The sequence below is a fragment of the Chironomus tepperi genome, unplaced genomic scaffold (assembly GCF_022539635.2).
Source record: "Chironomus tepperi strain 1889 unplaced genomic scaffold, CSIRO-AGI_Ctep_v1 contig_37, whole genome shotgun sequence".
NCBI classification, from domain to species: Eukaryota; Metazoa; Arthropoda; class Insecta; order Diptera; family Chironomidae; genus Chironomus; species Chironomus tepperi.
The window spans coordinates 1,351,812-1,373,113 of NW_027226159.1; the positions used below are offsets into that span (position 1 = coordinate 1,351,812).

The 21,302-nt window shown below is 35.3% G+C and overlaps 1 protein-coding gene across 1 annotated transcript in view; it reads left to right on the forward strand.

The window, feature by feature from the left end:
• The window catches only part of LOC139098753 (probable basic-leucine zipper transcription factor Q), a 90,925-nt gene that overhangs the window by 52,777 nt on the left and 16,846 nt on the right, over positions 1-21,302 (forward strand). Inside the window, exons 2-3 of the mRNA XM_070651042.1 lie at positions 2,500-2,807; positions 11,826-12,035. Coding sequence (XP_070507143.1) covers positions 2,613-2,807; positions 11,826-12,035 — 405 coding nt within the window. The 5' untranslated portion in view covers positions 2,500-2,612. The remainder of the gene's footprint in view (positions 1-2,499; positions 2,808-11,825; positions 12,036-21,302) is intronic.

Here is a 21,302-nt window from a genome sequence, read left to right on the forward strand (position 1 = left end):
AACTTCGCGTCTTATTGTTATGTTCAGGATAGTTCTTTACTGTATTTACTTTTGTGATTCATAATAAGTATCACAAACTCTAGAAATCTGAGCCTCATTCAATCCCCTTACTATGTAGCTTAGATTGGCAGTCTACATTTCGGATAGTTAAAGCTCTTAAATACTGATGTTAGCCATCTTTGATATAACTGACTTACTTTAGATATGTATCATAAATATAATAATTCATGTCGTCTCATCCTTTCACCCAAATCGTAATAGCCATCAAATACGTAATACCCCAAAAAATCCCACGAGACTATTCCATCAACCCAAAAATTACGTAAATAAATTATGCGATTTAAAAGGTTCTATTTTATTCATTAGGAATATTAATTTAAATATCCATAGACATTTGAATAAATTCTTCATGTTTGAGTGACGATCCACAGAATTCTCCCTCAAAAAACGCATTTCTGTCTCTTCTTTCTCTTCCTACCTCTTCTTTCTCATTCAAAATTTCATAATAGTAATTATTAAGTAGTAAAAATGTTTCTCTTTCCGGCTTGACAATGAAACAGAAACATTTCTTCTTCCACAACTGTAGGTTTTAAATACACATGAGCAACGCATTAAAATATCTATACACAAGGAAGAGACAGACAAAAGAGTTGCTTGTAAAATATAAATACACACAAGACTACGTGTACTACAAAAATGGTAGTGGAATTGGTTTGATGATGAGTGGTTAGGGCGCATTTTTGAAGGGTTTATTGGTTGAAGTAGTATGGAATGCAGGAGCGTATCCAGAAAATGTCCAATTTAAAGACTTGACTCAAATGATCATGGGGATGTTTCTCTTGAATTGCATAAGTCAGTTAATCGATTTGAAATCCGGATCAAGACAACATGGCTCCAGAATTGTATCGAAATTAATCGAATCTGACACCAAGTGAGAGACCCGACTGTCTTGGGACCGGATTTTTGATCGATTATCCGATTTATGTTGTTTCGAATTTCCAAAATGCAAAACAACCTGACTAAATCACTGATCAGCTTTGTGTCTTCTTTGTGACTAGCTTTTCAAGTGCATACTAAGCAGGATGCGATTTCGAGGCTAAAACAAAAGGAATTCTTTAATTTCGTAAGATTTTTTGAGAGCATATTCATAAGACTCTTTTAAAAAATTGAAACTACCTGCTCATGCACTCTTTTACTCCATAATACCCCTTAGTATCTCCTAGTAGGCAAAAAACGACCTCTCAAAATAAAACAACCTGAGAGCAAAACTCAAAAGCATGCTCATCTAGTATATTTATGGCGAGCAAGCTCTCGAGAGCATGCTTTTTGCTTTCTAAAAATCATAATACATCTACAAAAAGATCTTTTGAGCCTTTTAAAGATCTAAGCTACAAATCTTCTCTTAGACACACCCCTTGCTGACCAAAAATTCTAATTATTGAGTACTAGGGTATATAGATATGTAAATACACTCTATTCATGTAACAATCATGTCCAAATCATGTCAAAAAATCAATACAGTTAACTAACCGTTAGCTACTTAACTAGTCACTAAGCTAACCCAAAACTCCACATACCCACACCATCCATTAAATAATGCTCAAAGTAAAAAAAACTCTCAGAAAGTTTGTTTTTCAGAAATATATTTGTAAGACAATGGCAGCGCCAACAACGAAACAATAACAATAATAATGAAAAATTTTCCCAAAAAGATTTTAATAACCGCTTTTTATGAGGTAAAAAAATATTAAAAGTTCTCGACACCACAAAAAAAAAATAAAAAATTTTACCTTACATTGCATTTCATTACGCGTTGATGCTCGTCACTTACCGAGCGTGTTGAAGAAGTCTTCCTGGCAAAAAATTATTCTAGTTCCGCGTTAAAAAGTCAATTTATAAATTTTGTGTGTTTTTGTTTGTAAATTTCGTCGACTGGTTCCGAAAATAAAGGCATAATTAAATTGCACAGCCTTTATACAGCTGTAATTATGCGTGCTGTTAAGAATACTGTTGTATTTGTCAGATCGTTGGCATATTTTTCAAATTAAAAAGGCAAAAAAAAAATTTTGCAGTCGCAGCAATAATAAATAATTTAACTGCTTGATGACTGTTGTGCATGAACATATTTTCGTGTATCTAAATGTGCAATCATGTAAAATATTCACATGAATGTGTTTTTGTATGCAAATAAGATTGCAAAAGAAGTATTTTGTGGGAAAAAAATTAAAGTTTTGGTGCTGCAACTTGTGCATGTGGATGAAAACTCAAACATGCGTTTGAGAACGGTTAGACAAGTGAAGCAGCAACAGCAATTTCTGAAGCGACGAAACAGTAAAAAGATGGAAGTTTTATCAAGTAAAGTTTCCCTTAACTGTCTGTTGTTTGAAGCTTAATTGAAAAGTTTTTCATTTGCAAAAAAAGTTTTACTTAATTAAATTTAAAAAAAAAGGTTTTTGGAACTAATCATGTCTTTTTCTCTATCTACCTGTTTATTTTTAGCTTTTCATCGGAACTTACTGTCGCTGAATCTTAATAATGAGCCAGCAACAAAATCAATTGTACAATTGTCAGCACTTGAAGCAGAATCAATAGTCGATTATTTCATCTCAACAATGTATGCACAAAGTCATCAAGAGTCAATGCACAACGCAATCATGAACGGTAACATGATGGAACAGTCTCTCATACCGGGATCAACGGGTATGTCACCATCGCCCACAATAATGCAACAACAACATGGAACAGAATTGTATAGTAATGGAAATGTAACTTCAAATTCGTTAAGGACACACTCGTCGAAATTTCCGGTGAGTTAAATTCGTGATTGAGTGGTGGATTTATGGCTGTTGACGGGTTAATGGATTTTGAGTGGATATGTGGACAGGTGTATTGTGGAAACGGGAAGTAATTTAATTATTTTGTTGGGATGGCAGTTTTGTGGATGATTTTTTGGAGGATTATATAGTTTAGAATAGGGATGCGTATGTATGCACTGCATGACGCCATGACAAATGCTTAAAGAATGTCATCGTCGTCGTTGTATAAAAGGCAAGATAAAAGTCGAGCTATTGTGCTAGTCTAAGACGGCAATTCAGACAACGACGTCATGATGTGTTGCTCATGATTACTGTCTTACGCTAGGTCCTGCTTGCATTCTGTTACGTTCTTAGGTTTTGAAGACGAATGTTTTTGATTTTGAGGCTCTCTTCAGACAGGGTAATTTAAATACAATTTTAATCTACTCTTTCAAGTTCATATCCCGGCACAAATATCGAACGCCATTAGTGCGTTTGGTAATAACAGAGGAGACCACAAGATGATATGTACGAAGCAATTGCTTCAGAGTTCAACTTCAGCTTCCCCAATCCCCCAAAATGTAAGGCTTGATCTTACAATAATACCCTAGCTCAACCACTGCATGTCTTTCATCCCAAACTCAAATCCTCAATTTCCAACAATTTCTGCATCATTGACAGCTCATAAAACAAAAAGAATTGTGTGAATGAAATTTATTAACTCAATTTCAACATAAATCCATTTGCCTATGAAAAATGCTCAGTAAATTCATATTAAATGATGTGTAAAATTGCTTACAATTTTCATCAATTAATGTACAACTTAAATCGATGGCAATTAATGTAAATTGCTTGTGAATAATAATGAGAAGTGTAGAATATGAAACGAAGACCGAGACCAAGTGAATGAAAAAAAAAAAAGTTGCTTGTAAAGTTGCGAACGGAAAGAAGAAAGGAGGTTGTCTGTACCGAGAGGAAATGGGAGAGAATATAAAAAAAAGTGAAATTAAATATTTGAAGTGTTTCTAATTATGTGACTAAGTAAATTGAGAAATTATGTTTTAAGTTTTTTATGTGAATCTTAAGATTCTATTCATGTACAGCATAAAGTGATGTAAAGCATTCTTAAATGTGTTTGAGAGATTAAAGTTTAGTAGAGCACAGAAAATTAATTAAAAGTCAATAAAAAAAAGTTAGATTGGATCAAGTTAAAGAGCTTTATGTGTAGTTATGTGCTTGAATGTGGAATATTCAATAATCATGAAAATCTATTTGAACATGAAATTGAGTGGAAATTTAATCAGTTTTTGTGTTGTTCTTAATAGTTTTGACTGTAAAATCATTGACTGCTCATAATCATTGAGATCCAGAGCTACTCAAGGGTATTTGCGACTAGTTATTGCTTAATGCAGTGATGGGCAACTTGTTATTTTCCGTGGCACACCTTGGTGAAGTTAGTCTCGATTGGACACTCGATTTATCCATACGGCATACGTTTCAAGGCACTTCCAAAAATTCAGGACGGCTCACAGTTTGTCTATCACTGGTTTACCTGGTTAGCATGCTCTAGACCCCCGTATTCAGTAGACCTACAGTTTATAGTATAATCAGAACCATTTCTTTAATGACATTATAGCCTAAAATCAATAAAGAGAGGGGTAATCCTTACTTTCACTAGATATGACTCGAAAAACCAATCATTCAGACACCGAGCCACTTCGACAGACATAAATTCTAATCGATTAGCTGCGCATTTGAAGCTACTTAAATTACAGACACTCTTAAATGAACACTTATGATGTGGACTATAATCGAAATCGACAAAAAAATCCTCATCCTTCTTCCTGTTCACAGAACATTCTATCCTTCAAGCACATAACACTAAATTAATGCATCAGTAAATTCCGACAAAACTTGTCCACAAAATAATTCTTAAAAAAAACTCCATCAATCCTTCTCATGAATCATTGTGTCATCCATTCGATCATCGTCAGCAGCAGCAAACAAAAAATTCAATGTCACAGTCGTCTGAACAGCACTCAAGATTTCCAATCCACTGAAGCCTTCAACATTATCACTCACTAAATATTAAATTTCATATACTCTATAAGCTTAAAAAGCTCATTGACATTGCAACATGCTATCACTTTTCAAGTGCTTTTTCAACATTATATGCATCATATTCATCCTTTTCACTTCTTTTATTATTATTAAATACTTTACTTACTTATGATGAACAGCATGAAGAAACTAATACGAAATGAGAGATGATGAAAAACTTTTATGAGTGGTATGCGGAATATTCATTCAGTTCCAGTCATTTTGTAAATATTAAGACACAAAACACCAGCTGAGGAAAAGTGTCAAGCTACTTGATATGTAAATTCTTACTGCTATAAATTTATGTGGCATTGAATGTTATGGGTAATATAATCCTAATATAGAATGTCAATAATATGCAGAATTGGTCAATGTATGAGATTCAACTAGTTGAGGAAGCATTAGGTATGTCTAGGGTTATTGCGTAATTTATTTAGGGAGTTTGAACTCTAATGGATCTAATTTTTACTGATGGAATGTTTCAAGACTCTAAAGATAGGAATCTGAAACTAGATGATGCAGATTATTCTTACTCAGAGGTCGATATCGATTAGAACTTCATATGGGACCGAGTCAGCTTAAGTCGACTCGGATTTCATGTGGAACAAAGTCAGCATAAGTCGAATTTTCTTTACAAAATTCGAGTCTTTGACTATTTCGACTTATTTGACCTGATATGCGATAAAACTTCTAGATTAACAAAAGTCTAATTCCTTAGCAGGCGTCTTGATACAAGATGTAGAGACGGGTTTGAAATTGTGGTACAAAACTCCAAACCTCCCAACCAGAGGCATTTTCAGATCGAAGAACTTTGACCCCACTGTTCTGTCTGTATACGTCAGGGAAGTAACCAGAATATTTTTGAACAGGATTTTGGAATTTATTCTACGAAAAACCCTAACAAATTGAATAAGTTCCTCTAATAAGGGGATATAGGGTTTTGATCTTTAATCCTTTACCCCCTAATGACGCCCATGTCCTACTGGTATTCGTGCCTGCCCTGTGCACCTTTCTGAAAGAGAATATCCTATAAAATATTAAACAATTTAAATTTTCGTGACAAATGTATGTCTTGACTATATTGTAATACATTTAAAACCATACACTCAAAAATTCTCCACATTACAGTCTACATACCATTTTGCATAAGCACATTCATTGCATAAATTTCAGCTGACTTTTCAAAAATCATTTTAAATCCTCAATTCACATAACATAATCTATTTTTCATCATAAAATCTCATCAAATATCAAGTCATGTATTTGCAATTTCACTTATTCTATGACACATGCCCAAAAATTGAATGCTAAAGTTCATCTCCAACAATCACACACAATCTACGGAATTGATATCGAAAAAAATTCATTCCTCTCAAATCATCATTTGGTATTGATATTCAATTGAATATTACCTCATATCCACATATCAATGATATACACATGCCGATAACGTTAAAGGAATGAAAAAAAATCTCAAAAAAAAGGCTCAATTTTGTTATGCTTCTTGTTGTTTCGCATGTGTCTCAAAAAGAATTATGTATGTTATTAATTCAACAACACAGAATCATGATACTGTACATGATGCTTTGCGATATTTTTCATCACTCGAGGAACAGCAGCAAGCAGCACAACAAAAAATTGACATTATGTTATGTTAAAAGAAAATTGCTGTATTTGAGGGAATTAGGTCCCATATGACACTGAATACATGAAAATGTCAATTGAAAGCACTGCTGATTTATTCAAAAGCTTTAAGATAAAAAAAGGGGATTTTAGGATTTTGAACTAAAAATTTAAATAATTCTAGTTTTTTGCATACTCGGGTATAAGTCAATAATCTCTTGAATATTCTAAAAAGCTCTCAACAGCTCAAATTCCATTTCACACATTCTAGTGCTCGTTTTGAACAAAAAAAAGAATCAAATCAAAAATCAGTTCAGAATGTGAAATATTTCAACGACAGAAATGTGAAAAAAGGATATAACTCAATTTAGAGGATGAAATATTTTTCAGCTATGTAGCATTCTCAAACACATTTTTCGATAGTTTTATAGTTCATGACTATGAGTCGAGTAATAGTCAGGGGTCGGTTTTTTAACATATCCGGGGTATCCTGCTCTATATTAACCTGATATACATTAATACGTAACCCATTGAGGAGTAGGTTAGGAGGAGTAGCTAAGCACATGGATATGTACATGGATAAGCACCATGCACTCTATCCATGTGCAAATTGATATGCACATGTAAATGCTACCCATGCAACCCTCCTCCTCATTCAGCCCAATGATACCTCGAATAGTCCAGCATACTCTTGTACAGTAAGGTAGAATCACCTAGGTCGATTAAGAAACCAGTATCAGGTGCATAGCCAGAATTTTAAGTATTGAGTGCAAATATTTTGGGGGATTTTGGGGGATTTTGTAATTGTTGGCTTAAAATGCCTTAGCAAGTCATAGGGTTTGGTCCAAATAAGTCCAAGAAGGGCTCTGATCAACCCCTTCCTTTTCTATGGATACATCTTTATCACAATGAAGAATGCATCAACGAATGAATTCAATACCCGGGTATACCCTCAATTTGGAAAGAGCTTTGGAGGTGAACTCGCCATTGTCATGCTTTTTCCGATCTGTTTTCCTCATAATTTGCTACAAAACTCATTCAAAATGGCTGCGAGGATATACATCGACTCCCAATACCTCCCTAATTCACATCCAAAAACAGACTGCATTTAACCTTTTGTATTTTTATGCTATCAACTGTTGATGCTCAAAATAATGATTCTAGAGATATTTTGTGATGTGGCTGTATTTATTGTTTATCAACATGTGGTTCATGTTCTCGTGTATTCCATAAATAAAATAATACAAAAATACATTTTTGGGATTTATTGCTCTCAAAATTGAAGCAATTTTAAAATTCAATCAAGAGTTTTATTGGAAATTGGATTTAATTTTTTTGGAGCATCATCCTCGTTTTGCAAATTTAAGTTGAATATTGTGATGATTGCTGAATAAAGCGTGGCTTACATTTGCCTTTTTTTGAAAGAATTTAATAAAATTTGTATGAAAATATGTGTGGGAATTTTGAGTCAAATATGAAATGATGAATATTGCCACGAGGATCATGTGTTCTACTTGATATGATTTATGTCCCACATAAATACTTGGGATTTTAAGTCAGTCAAGTCTGTGACTTTATGAGAACTAGACATTGAACTCATGAATTGTGACTTACGTAATTTAGAAATGGCCGAAAATACGGCCCCTGGCTGACCAGTAGTCTGAGGTGGAATTTCATCCGAAATCTGGTCTGGAACCAGAGTCTGGCCTAGTGTCAGATTTTCTATCTAAGTATAAATTTTTATGAATATTCGAGACCTTGACCGAGACCAAAACCAAGACTAGGACCAAAGCCAAGACTGAGAATGAGACTGAGACTGAGACTGAGACTGAGTCTGAGACGGAGACTGAGACTGCGACTGCGACTGCGACTGCGACTGCGACTGCGACTGCGACTGCGACTGCGACTAAGACCGAGACCAAGACTGGGACCGAAGCTAAGGCTGAGACTGAGTCTGAGACTGAGATTGAGACTGAGACTGAGGCCAAGACTGAGTCCAAGACTAGGGCCGAAACCGGACAGCACGAGATTTCGTCGAATATCGGACTCAGGAGACCGATGCCAAAATCATTCTATGACTGCAATCGAATTTATTGTTTAATTTTACATCGTAATTTCATTTCAATATTTCGTATTGTTAACTTATCTCAACTAATTCAGGAAATTCCATATAAATCCAATTCAATGGATAAATCACACTGAAAAATTTATGAAAAATGGCATGCAATAGTCTATAAAATACAGAAAAATTATTAATAAATTTTGCAAAAAAATTCAATATTGAAATTCTCATTCTATCGTGTGCATTTCCATGCCATATTTCCTATAGTCCATTGCAGTAATAATTTTTGAAATCAGCATTTTTCAATTATTCAATCTTAACTCATGCGAATTGGAACTTTTCACAAAAAATTACTGAATTAAAAATTATTGAACTGTGCTGTTCTCACATTTGGTACAGAAAAAAGTAATCGACATTGATCGCATAACCTGAATTTAACCTACATTACAAGTGGAAATTGTCAATGACATCCTGTGACTGTTAATGTATCTCTTAATGCACTTAGAATCGATAGTGAAAGTGAGGTTGCGTTAATTAGTTTGTCGATTGATGGCAATAAATCATCAGTAAAGGAACTTGATGTTATAAACGTCGAGTAATAATTATTGTACAGAGTGGAGGAAAGTGTTGCTTTATTTGCTTAAAATAGCCTGTAAGTCATTATTATGACCAGATTAATGATGTAGTATTAAAAATGGAAAGTGAGTGTCCCAAAAAGCACAAATTGGGTGGCCGGCCTGGTGCTGGATTTTGGACCCGACTTGTGCTATATGGATGTCACTCTTAAATTAGTGATGTGACTAATTTGAGCAAGAATTGCAATCACCAAAAACCTGGTTGGGTGAAATATGCCTTGGTTGAGTGACATATGACTTGGTTGAGTGACACATGGCTTTGCCGAGTGATACATGACTTGGTCGAGTGACACTAGACAGGTTGAAGGAAACATGACCAAGTAGCGTGACACATGACTTCGTAGGGTGACACATGACTTCGTAGGGTGACACATGACTTCGTAGGGTGACACATGACTTCGTAGGGTGACACATGACTTGGTAAAATGACACATGACCTATTCGGGTGACACATGATCTAGTCGTGTTATACATGACCAAGTCGGGTCTATTTGAACCTAAAGCTACAAATTATCGTAAAACAACCTCAAGACTACCAACCCTGACCACAATCAACTCCAATCAAAACCATTCAATAAAACTCACATAAACTTGTAATTACACATCCATCGAAAGTCAATTAAATGTAATCGTAATTAATTAATTTATAAGCAATCCATCATGACATGAATATTAAGTGCTTCTTATTATTTCATAAGTACCAATGTGTACGCAATAATACCTGTTGAAAGTAAATAAAAGAAGTAGAACGACCTTTGATTTATGACATTCGCAGCACTTTCACACTGACATCATTTGTGGACACTTCCTGTGTCTACTAACTTGCATCAATTTCTGTTGTGTCGACGCCTTCGAGCTATGTACAAATACTGCTTCTTCCTCGTCTGGTTCAGCTATGCTTCTTGTTATTCTGAACAGAAAATTTCCAAAAATAAATTGGAATTACATCACGAACTGATGCCACAGTTTTTTTACTTCCATCCAGCACACATTTTTTGGTGTGAAATTAGAGATTAAAGCAGCTCATAAGTAAAATAAATGTTGAAATTGTGTACCGTACATAATGTATGGGAAAATTCACACACGTTACAAGTCATTGTTTGTGCTTTTTTTTTGGGCGCACTTTTTGGATGATGACTTGACAGTTTTTGCTATTGTGGGTTAGAAATTTTAAACTTTTTTGTCTTGTACTGATGTCAAAAATTGTTGTCTTCCTGTGAGAGAAAGTATGAGGGTTAATTGAAATATGATACCAAGAGGAAGGTTATAGGTTGTAATGAGTGTAAATTTCAAGTTATTTGGGTCAGAGAAACAAGAAGATTTTTGCGAAATTACACGAAAATTAGTCAGAATGAAATTGGAATTGATGCTTTTTGTTGTGCGGCATGTCATGAAATCTTGTTGCATTTAATAATTGGACTTCAAAGAGACGGAACTGAAAAATCGCAATTTGAACAATTCTGGTCATATTTTAATAATTCTGGCTAGTTCCTTGGCGGAATCTGAACATTTTGCTTGTCTTGATAAGAATTCTACAAACAGAACAATGTACATCTTTTTCTGTAACTCTATAAAATTTCGCCAAGCGACACACCATAGCCTCTTGGACACTGTCACTCCTAGCAGGCAAAGAGTACGCTCTCAAGTGCAGAGCAAGCTGAAAGTAGCGCTCCTCGCGAGCACGATCAACTAGTACATTTATATTGGGTAAGCTTTCGAGAACATGCTCTTTGCCTGTTAAGGTACATCCCAATGTAGACTCTTAGCTGTCAAAATGACGTTATATCCTCAATGTGAAGACTATTTAGCTTACTTTGATGACAAAAGTGAGATTTACCTCAGGTTACCGGAGCTAGATCCCCGAAAAACTATCTTGAAATACTTACTTGACTCTCACTTGTTTCACTTGACTAAAGTTCCAAAATCTATCCAAAAACATCTAAATTCACAAAAATATCACTTACATTCCAAAAGTTAACCCGACTCCACCTAATCCCTAACCAAAACACAATAATTTAATTATCTTCTTCTTACTCTTGTTCCACGTTCATTCACAGAAATGAACAGCAATACCAAACCTGTAGTATTATTGTTGATATCAAATTGCGCACTTTTCCTTTCTAATTCTTATTATTTCGAATAAGATGAAAAGTATGCCTCAAGTAGCTTTTTTTATCATTGCCGTGTGGAAGGTCTTAACAGGTGTTCTTATTTGTGAATTTCTGAATAATTTTTAGATGTTGTACGCAGCACACGTGAATACTTAAGGGATTTTTATTTAGATTCGCATGTATGCGATAGAGCTTTGCATGCATGCTGCTACGAGACTTTTTTTTCTCATGACATGACGACGTGTTTTTCTTGTGCATGAGTAATTTTGTTTGCTTCTTCTTAGTTCCAACAATTTTGATGTCGATTTCATCAAATTAAATTCTGCTCGTGTGTTATTTCTTTCTTATTTTTGGGAATTTACTTTTTGCGTGTCTTTTTTTCTTCTTTGAGTTTAGCAGCCACAAAAATTCCATCCTAAGGCAATGGAAATTGATGAGAATTGAAAGCAGAGCAAGAAGAAAATTGTCTTTAAAAATAATTATTTATTTCTCATTTTAGATTGAACGAGAACTAATATTATCGACAGATAAAAGTGGCTCGAAGGTTCCAATCAAGCAATATCCACGTCAGATTCCAACAACTCCAGTAGCATTTAATCGTTCATCAATTTCAAATGGTAATGGTAATGCCACAGGCGTTATACAACAATTTTTACCTAAATCATCTACAGCTGTTGCACCTGATCATCCAACACCGAAACATGCATGGGTAAGTGCTTCCTTCATAATCCCTGACTTATCTCAATGTTGAGACTTCTTTTGTTATGTAGACATTTAAATTAAATCAGCCAAGCAAATCTCTTATTGAAGCTCTAATTATCGATAAAGACAGGAGCAATTTCTTGACTTATTATTTCATGTAAAATGGAGGTAAAGAAGACTGAATATCTAAGATTTAAAAGAGAGAACAAAACTATTGAATCATTGATAATTATAGAGATGTTTTCTTAATTGAATGTTTTTGGGTTTTATTGCTATCCCTTTGGGAGGTTTTAGATGTAATTCTGGGGATGGGATGGCTTACAATGTTGCTGATTTCTAGTAAATAATTCTAGTAATTTGTTGATAAAGTAAAGATAATGAACTGAGCCGAGTAGAATAAGCTGTAATTAGTAATAAAGTTATTATCCTCGAGTAGCACAATCCAGTAGATAGGACGTTGCATGGTTGTAATATTAACGATAAGATGGCACCTTGAATGCTGATTACGACCCATCCACGTTTTGTCGCATTATATTGCTCGGGATTTGGGTTACTTGCTATAAAACATCAAGTTTATAACTAAAAATATGGTCAACAGACCGCTACAAGCTTTTTTGTAGTTTTTAGACTAGAAATTCAGTTTCAAGCTGCAAAAATTAGATAAAACCTTGACAAAACCCGTCATATGACTACACCAGTAGTCCACAAAAGCTTCAATGATCGTGTAGTTTCCATATTCATTGAATATTATAATCTGACTGAAATTTAAAGGTATTTAGACCAAAATGCAGGTTTGCAGTCTTGGACGAACTTTAGGGAAGGGCCAAAAACTGCAGAGCTGCACATTTAGAATGCAAAAATTGCATACCTGCGGTTTTTGGTCGAAGCTATTAAAATGTAGCTTATACTATAACCTAAATGACTAGGTTAGGGACCTGAAAGTAAGGTAACCCTCATCGACTTTAAACTGCTTGTAGCACCTAATCGGCTGCCAAATAGCCCTTTGTGACATTCGGGTAGCCACCCAACGTCATCTTTTAAGTCCTTGGAAGTTACAATGTTATAAATTTTAATCTATACCAAGAATGAATCATTTAAGACTTAATATCATAAAAATTGAATAAGATTACTTTTTAAATCCTTCCTAAGGGTCCATCAATACCAATTCCAGAATGATGATGATGATTTTTTAAAAGGCCATTTTTATTCAATGAACGCCCATTAAAAAATATCAGAGAATTAACAACGAAAATGATGTTTTTTTATCCCATCTCCTTTTGAATACAGAACATGTGAATAGCATAGAATTATGAATTCATTCTATACTCCATACCTTAACGTGTGTGAGTTTTTTACTACACAAAGAGTATCAAAAATGCAAAAATGTTTGCGTGAATGATTCAATTTTTTTTAACCCAGCTTCATCCTCCGTGATTCTTTTGTTTTCCATCCAATATGTTTTTGTTTCAATGCTCTTAAAGAGAATGGAAAATGATTTAAGTTTGGAATGTTTATGGGAAGGTGAAGATAAAAGTGCATTTTAGAAGTTCAATTGCTTCGAGAGGGATAGTTTGGTAAGGTACAGGCAAGGTGGTCATGAAAAATGGCGATAGATTTAAATTCCTGGGTTCCAGTCCTGACTGATAAGGAGCATGCTTATTAAATTTAGCATGCTCAAATTCAGTGAATAAGGATACTCATCCCTAACATGAAAGTATTGCTCATGAGCATACTCATCGAGTATATTTACATGAACAAGCTTCCATGAACGTCCTCTTTGTCTTTTGGGCCTGGGTACTTGATTTTTCAGACTTGATTGATGTAGATAGAATGACAAGGTTACGATACCTTTAGAAAAACTCTTTAGTCTTCAATATGTCTCTTCTCAGAGGACCGATTGATATTAAGGTGCACATCCAGTGGGAAAATATAGTTTCGGATAAAATCCACCCATTTTTTGACACAAAATCCTTATTTCGATACTGTTTTTCGAGACAAATGTCTTAATCTAACCCGATCCTCATCTTTACCCCCTGAGGTACACTCCCTGCGTTAACTTCTATAAACCCCTGAATGTCCAGTAGCACTATGTAAGAACTCCAACTCCTTTGCTTTGTTTTGTCCAAAATTTCATTAATAACTAGACAAAATGCCTCTAAAACCATATCATTGTCATCTTAAAATACTCTAGTAAGTAGACAACATGAAAAAAATAACTAATTGATTGCATATATTGTATAGAGTAGTCTGAAAGAAGCGATAAAATAAAGAAGATACAAGAAAAAAGAAATATGAAGAAAATGAGAGAATAGATTAAGTGGTTGAAAAAATTGGCTTTCAACTTAATTACACCTTACCATACGAAAGAGCATCTGAAGCACAAAACAACAAAAAATAAATTTCCAAACTCTACACAACCATTTCGATTCAAGATCATAGTTTCAATTGAATTAATCGTAAAAAAGCAACAAAAGAGATTCACTCTCATCTATTTAATTGAATGAAAATGTTCACATTCAATTGTCTTATTATTCAACTGAGAAATCAGCTTCTTCATTTGATGATAGGTGAGTTTGTATGCGTATTGGTACGATTACATGACTCTATTTCTTATTGCTATTATTATGTGCTAAGTGTATGCTCTGATTTTTTAAGCACACAACACTTAATAACAAAAGAGTTTTCGGAGAATATAAAGAATAAAATTATATTTCTATAACTATGTTGCGTGTATTGGACGAAATTGGAAGTTACTGTTGCTACTTTATGAAATTAAATGATTTGAAACGCAGTTCTTGTGGATTTAGTTAATTGTGAACTACAAACAACGACTGGGACTGACTGACAATGACTAAAAATGTCTGAGAATAATTTGAAGCGACAGTGATCAACTGGGAAGGGCTATGAACTCTGAGAATGACTTAAAACAGCTGACAACGAATGATAACGACTGCCAAAGACTAGTTAAGACAATAAACGGCTAAGAACAATATGTTAAGAACTAATAATTACCGAGAATGACTAGAAATTATCGAAACTAGCCGAAAACAGCTGGAAACGTCAGGGAATGACGGAGGTTGCCATTCTAGGCTGATAATGACTGGGAAACGATTAATATTGACAGATAACTACAGAAAATGATTGGTATTGCCTGGAAACGACTGTTAATGACTTAGAACAACTGGAAAACTATTGGAATCGTTTAGTTTGCGTTTAGTAGACAGAACCAAATTCTAGCAGTACTTTCTCAAGAGTAAAGAATTATTGGGTAAATACAGTTAAATGTAGATCAATTCGGATGACTTATCAATTTATTTCTTCTTGGATATATTACAAGTTAAATAGCATAAATTTGTTAATCGATCAAAGATTCAACACCAGACCGGCGTGAGTCTAGCATGTTGCCGACTTAGAAAAAGAATGCCCTCGAGATCATGCTAATCTTAAACATACTAGATACTGATCATGCTCTGATCATACTGATCGTTACTATTAGCAAACTCTTTTCTTGATAGAACGCTCATTGTCTGAAAGGGTCAGTAACTAATTACCTTAAAACATTGCGGAAATATTCAGTAAACAAACTGTATGTCTAATATTCTCTAAAGTTTCAAACTTCCCAAAAATCTGCTAACTCAAAATAAGAATGAAAATTAATTCGACAAATCTACAAGAATCGGTTCAATACACAAAACGAGAGAGAGAATGGCAAACAAAATATAGCAAAATTGCTCATAAATTGCTCATTGAAAAAAGATCCAAAACGAATTAGCCAAAAAAAAATTAATAAACTAATTGCGGTGCTCATGTCGTGATCTTTCATCTCAAACCTTTCTTCCTTTTGATGTTTATTAGATTTCATTTAATAAGCAATTCATGAATGATATGAGAACGAAAATTATTTCAAGTTTTATTGCAAAAAATTTATATAAAAAAAAACTTTTTTTAAAAAGTACACGCTTTTATTCAAGAGTGAACTAAAAAGAAGAAAATAATTTTTTTCCGGACACACAAATATAAAACAAAATTTTTAACTAAAAATAAAAGCGTGGGGCGCTCATAATAGACATAATGTTATACATTCTTAGTTACTTGGATATAGTCTTGAAATTGTATATATGTCAACGTTTACCATATACAGTAATCGAATACCCTTGCAGACAATGAATATTCTCATTTTAATGAGCGTGTTTATATGTACACTCAATTAATATAATTGAACATGCTCAACTATATAAGCATACTCATGAGCATGCTCCTTATCTGTTCGGGATACTTGCTTACAATTTCCAAATTCTTTTGATGCACTAATTTAACTTTTTTTAGTGCTAAAATTTTCTAAAGTAGGTCATACTTATTTGAAATATAGTATATTTAGAATTTTATCAATTTAAATATCAAACCTATTGGAGTAAATCTGCTTGTTATAGCTTGTTGTGTAGTGGGCTTGAATTTCCAAGTAACTAAGAATGTATAACATTATGTCTATTATGAGCGCCCCACGCTTTTATTTTTAGTTAAAAATTTTGTTTTATATTTGTGTGTCCGGAAAAAATTATTTTCTTCTTTTTAGTTCACTCATGAATAAAAGCGTGTACTTTTTAAAAAAAGTTTTTTTTTATATAAATTTATTTTATCCTTTTTAGTCATATCAAGTAATAGATTTTTCGACCTATGTGTATTCAATTCGTTTAAGTAAATACTTAAAATATTTCGGTGACGGTTCACTTCTTTTCGCTTCGTTCGTCCGACTGTGCATAGATCACGGTAGTGTCGGACTCCACTTCGCTTCGCTTCGTTCGTCCGACTGTGCATAGATCACAGTAGTGTCGGACTCCACGCGTATAGATCACAGTAGTATCGGACTCCACTTCGCTTCGCTTCGTTCGTCCGACTGTGTATAGATCACAGTAGTGCCGGACTCCACTTCGCTTCGCTTCGTTCGTCCGACTGTATATAGATCACAGTAGTGCCGGACTCCACTTCGCTTCGCTTCGTTCGTCCGACTGTGCATAGATCACAGTAGTGTCGGACTCCACTTCGCTTCGCTTCGTTCGTCCGACTGTGCATAGATCACAGTAGTGCATAGATCACAGTAGTGTCGGACTCCACGCGTATAGATCACAGTAGTATCGGACTCCACTTCGCTTCGCTTCGTTCGTCCGACTGTGCATAGATCACAGTAGTGTCGGACTCCACGCGTATAGATCACAGTAGTATCGGACTCCACTTCGCTTCGCTTCGTTCGTCCGACTGTGTATAGATCACAGTAGTGCCGGACTCCACTTCGCTTCGCTTCGTTTGTCCGACTGCGTATAGATCACAGTAGTATCGGACTCCACTTCGCTTCGCTTCGTTCGTCCGACTAGATCACAGTAGTGCCGGACTCCACTTCGCTTCGCTTCGTTCGTCCGACTGTATATAGATCACAGTAGTGCCGGACTCCACTTCGCTTCGCTTCGTTCGTCCGACTGTGTATAGATCACAGTAGTGTCGGACTCCACGCGTATAGATCACAGTAGTATCGGACTCCACTGTCCGACTGTGTATAGATCACAGTAGTGTCGGACTCCACTTCGCTTCGCTTCGTTCGTCCGACTGTGTATAGATCACAGTAGTGCCGGACTCCACTTCGCTTCGCTTCGTTCGTCCGACTGCGTATAGATCACAGTAGTATCGGACTCCAATTCGCTTCGTTCGTCCGACTGTGCATAGATCAAGTAGTGTCGGACTCCACGCGTATAGATCACAGTAGTATCGGACTCCACTTCGCTTCGCTTCGTTCGTCCGACTGTGTATAGATCACAGTAGTGCCGGACTCCACTTCGCTTCGCTTCGTTTGTCCGACTGCGTATAGATCACAGTAGTATCGGACTCCACTTCGCTTCGCTTCGTTCGTCCGACTGTGTATAGATCACAGTAGTGCCGGACTAAACTTCGCTTCGCTTCGTTCGTCCGACTGTATATAGATCACAGTAGTGCCGGACTCCACTTCGCTTCGCTTCGTTCGTCCGACTGTGCATAGATCACAGTAGTGTCGGACTCCACTTCGCTTCGTTCGAACTGTGCATAGAACAGTAGTGCATAGATCACAGTAGTGTCGGACTCCACGCGTATAGATCACAGTAGTATCGGACTCCACTTCGCTTCGCTTTTTCCGACTTGCATAGATCACAGTAGTGTCGGACTCCACGCGTATAGATCACAGAGTATAATCGTCCGACTGTGTATAATTAGTGTCGGACTCCACTTCGCTCCGCTTCGTTCGTCCGACTATCTTAGTGTCGGACTCCACTTCGCTCCGCTTCGTTCGTCCGACTGTGTATAGATCACAGTAGTGTCGGACTCCACGTCGCTCCGCTTAGACTATAAGATCACAGTAGATCGGACTCCACTTCACTTCGCTTCGTTAGTCCGACTATGCATAGAAACAGTAGTGCCGGACTCCACTTTCCGCTTCGTTCGTCCGACTGTGTATAGGTCAAGTAAATCGGACTCCACTTCACTCCAAGTCAGTAACATCTAGAACCGTATTTATACAGTTTAGAGGATCCAGTAATATCCAGGACCGTATTTATGTAGTTTTAGATCCAGTAACATCCAGAACCATATTTATACAGTTTTGGAAGATCCAGTAACATCCAGGATGATTTTTATACAGTTTAGAAAGATCCAGTAACATCCAGAACCGTATAGTTTAGGAAGATCCAGTAATATCCAGGACCATATTTATACAATGTAGCAAGATCCAGTAACATCCAGAACCATATTTATACCGAGTACATCATTGAATCATATTTATACAGTTTTGGAAGATCCAGTAACATCCAGGATCATTTTTATACAGTTTAGAAAGATCCAGTAACATCCAGAACCATATATATACAATTTTGGAAGATCCAGTAACATCCAGAATCATATTTATACAGTTTAGGAAGATCCAGTAACATCCAGAACCGTATTTATACAGTTTAGGAAGATCCAGTAATATCCAGGACCATATTTATACAATGTAGCAAGATCCAGTAACATCTAGAACCATATTTATACAGTTTAGAAAGCAAACATCCTGGCACATTATGTTAAGATTCAGTTAACATCCAGACACACCATTTCCATAATATCAAGATCCAGGCGCATTATGTCCCGATTCAATGTTACTGAATAAATTTTGATGGAAATTTCATTTTAATTTAACGGTTTTTAAGATTCAAACGATAACGGTTTTTTGAATTTTAAAAATGAGAAAAATAAGCTTTGTTTTTCTCTTCCAAAAATACTTTGAATGAATACTATTTTTAACATAATTAATAGTTGGTATTATTAATCAATTCACAATAAATCATAGAAACTGGTTTTCAACTTTATATTTGGTCTAATTCATGTACATTGGAAATATACTTAATTGATTCGGATTTTTTTTATCTCAAAGTTATTTAATTAATTATAGCATAATTAAGAATTCTTGAGATTTCAAATTGCTTAAATATTGTATTGTCATCGAGAATACACCTGTAGAAAAATTTTGAGCTCAATAGGAGCAACAGAAGTGGTCGAAAAATCGATTCCAAGATTTGACGCAGACATACAAACAGAGTGACTTAAATAAAAAAGCGTGTAATAAAAACATAGAAGAATAATTGATTGAAATTGTGTGGATGATCTTGTGGGATTTACTAGAGGATAGCATTCAATGGATGAGTATTAAAAGCATAGAAACAGGTTATTGATCCTTTTATGGAAGTAAATGGAATTTAGTTTCATAATTTTATGTGAATTAAGATGAGTTTTATTGAAGAATTCAGAATAAAGGAGGGATTATCAGGTGTAGGATGGAATCTGCATGATCAAGACCTGAGTAGTATTGTGTAATTGCCCGGACGCCGATACTTCGCAATGTTGATTGTAAGACATGAGAGTGATTTAATGGTAGGGATCTAATAATGCTTGAAGAGCCCAGCCTTGTGAGCTGGAGGCACTGCGATTTTAATGGGATCCGAACCACTTGCAAGCTCTGCACATTGCAAAGACACGAGTACGTCATAAGACCTGATGTACCCTGCAAAGACCTCAAAACTCCACCCAACACACGAACCGAGCTCATAACAAGATCATGGTTGGGATCATAATGACACAAAATATCGGGACTTTTCTAAGTTTGACTTTATCGGAACACAACAGCAAGAGCAAGGCAAAGTACAACAGATGACCGCCCTACTTAATGGTAACATGACGGCTGTTTTTTATCCCATTTTAAGGAACATAATGCTCATGAGTATGAAACGAGTATAATTTTTGTTTATTAGCAGATATTTCTAAATCTCCAAAGCAGTACTGTCCAAACTGTGTGCTGCGGCAAATTAGTGTGCTGCTGAAATTGCTCGGAAATGATATGAACCACATACTTTGTTGCGATTTCTGTCGTTGATAAATGAGCTCTAGATCAGTGGTGGGCAACTTTTTTGCTGCGGCGCACTAGTGCTGATGCAATTTGAAATGGCATGAACATGCGGCATGAAGTGTGCGGCTTCAATCATGACTTAACACCAAAATGTGCCCTGGCACACAGGTTGCCCACCACTGCTCAATACCAAGAAGATCACAAGTTCAACAGTCTTTTATTAACACTTAAACATTAGAAAGCAAAACTATTCAATTAACCGATTCCCAAGGTCGATGACTTGCCAAAATTTCTCAAAGTACCTCCTTTCATCAATGGTTAATTGTAAAAATATTATTCACAGGTCAAAAAGTCAATTCCTTTCAATTAAGCAGAAAAAAATTCACCGTTAATCAAACAAAAATACTCGCCGTGTATAAAAAATTAAAAATGATCATTAACATGACATTCAATTTAATTCTATCGTTCATTAAAGCAAGATCACACGAAAAGCAACCAGCACCAACGACACAAAAAAAAAGCAAAACAATGAAAATGCTCAAGAATGTTTCTCTTTATTCTTAATATTCAATGACTGTATGCGCCTTCAATGTTGTGAATAGTCTTCATAAAGAAGAAGGAAGACTATCATTGAATGTTAGGCTGGAGAGAAAAGAATGCCACAAAGATTAAGTCAGTACTTAAAGAATGAACATCTAAGGAGAAACTTCATCGACTTAACAATTGTGAACCGGCTTTAAATGTATTTGTGAAGCTTTGCGCTCGATAAATTATTGAGAGTGAGGTCGTATAAATGAGAACAAGAACAATCCGAAAAAGAATGAAGTACAAAGAAGTATAAAACAATTTTTGATTGTGTGTAAATTTCCAGCC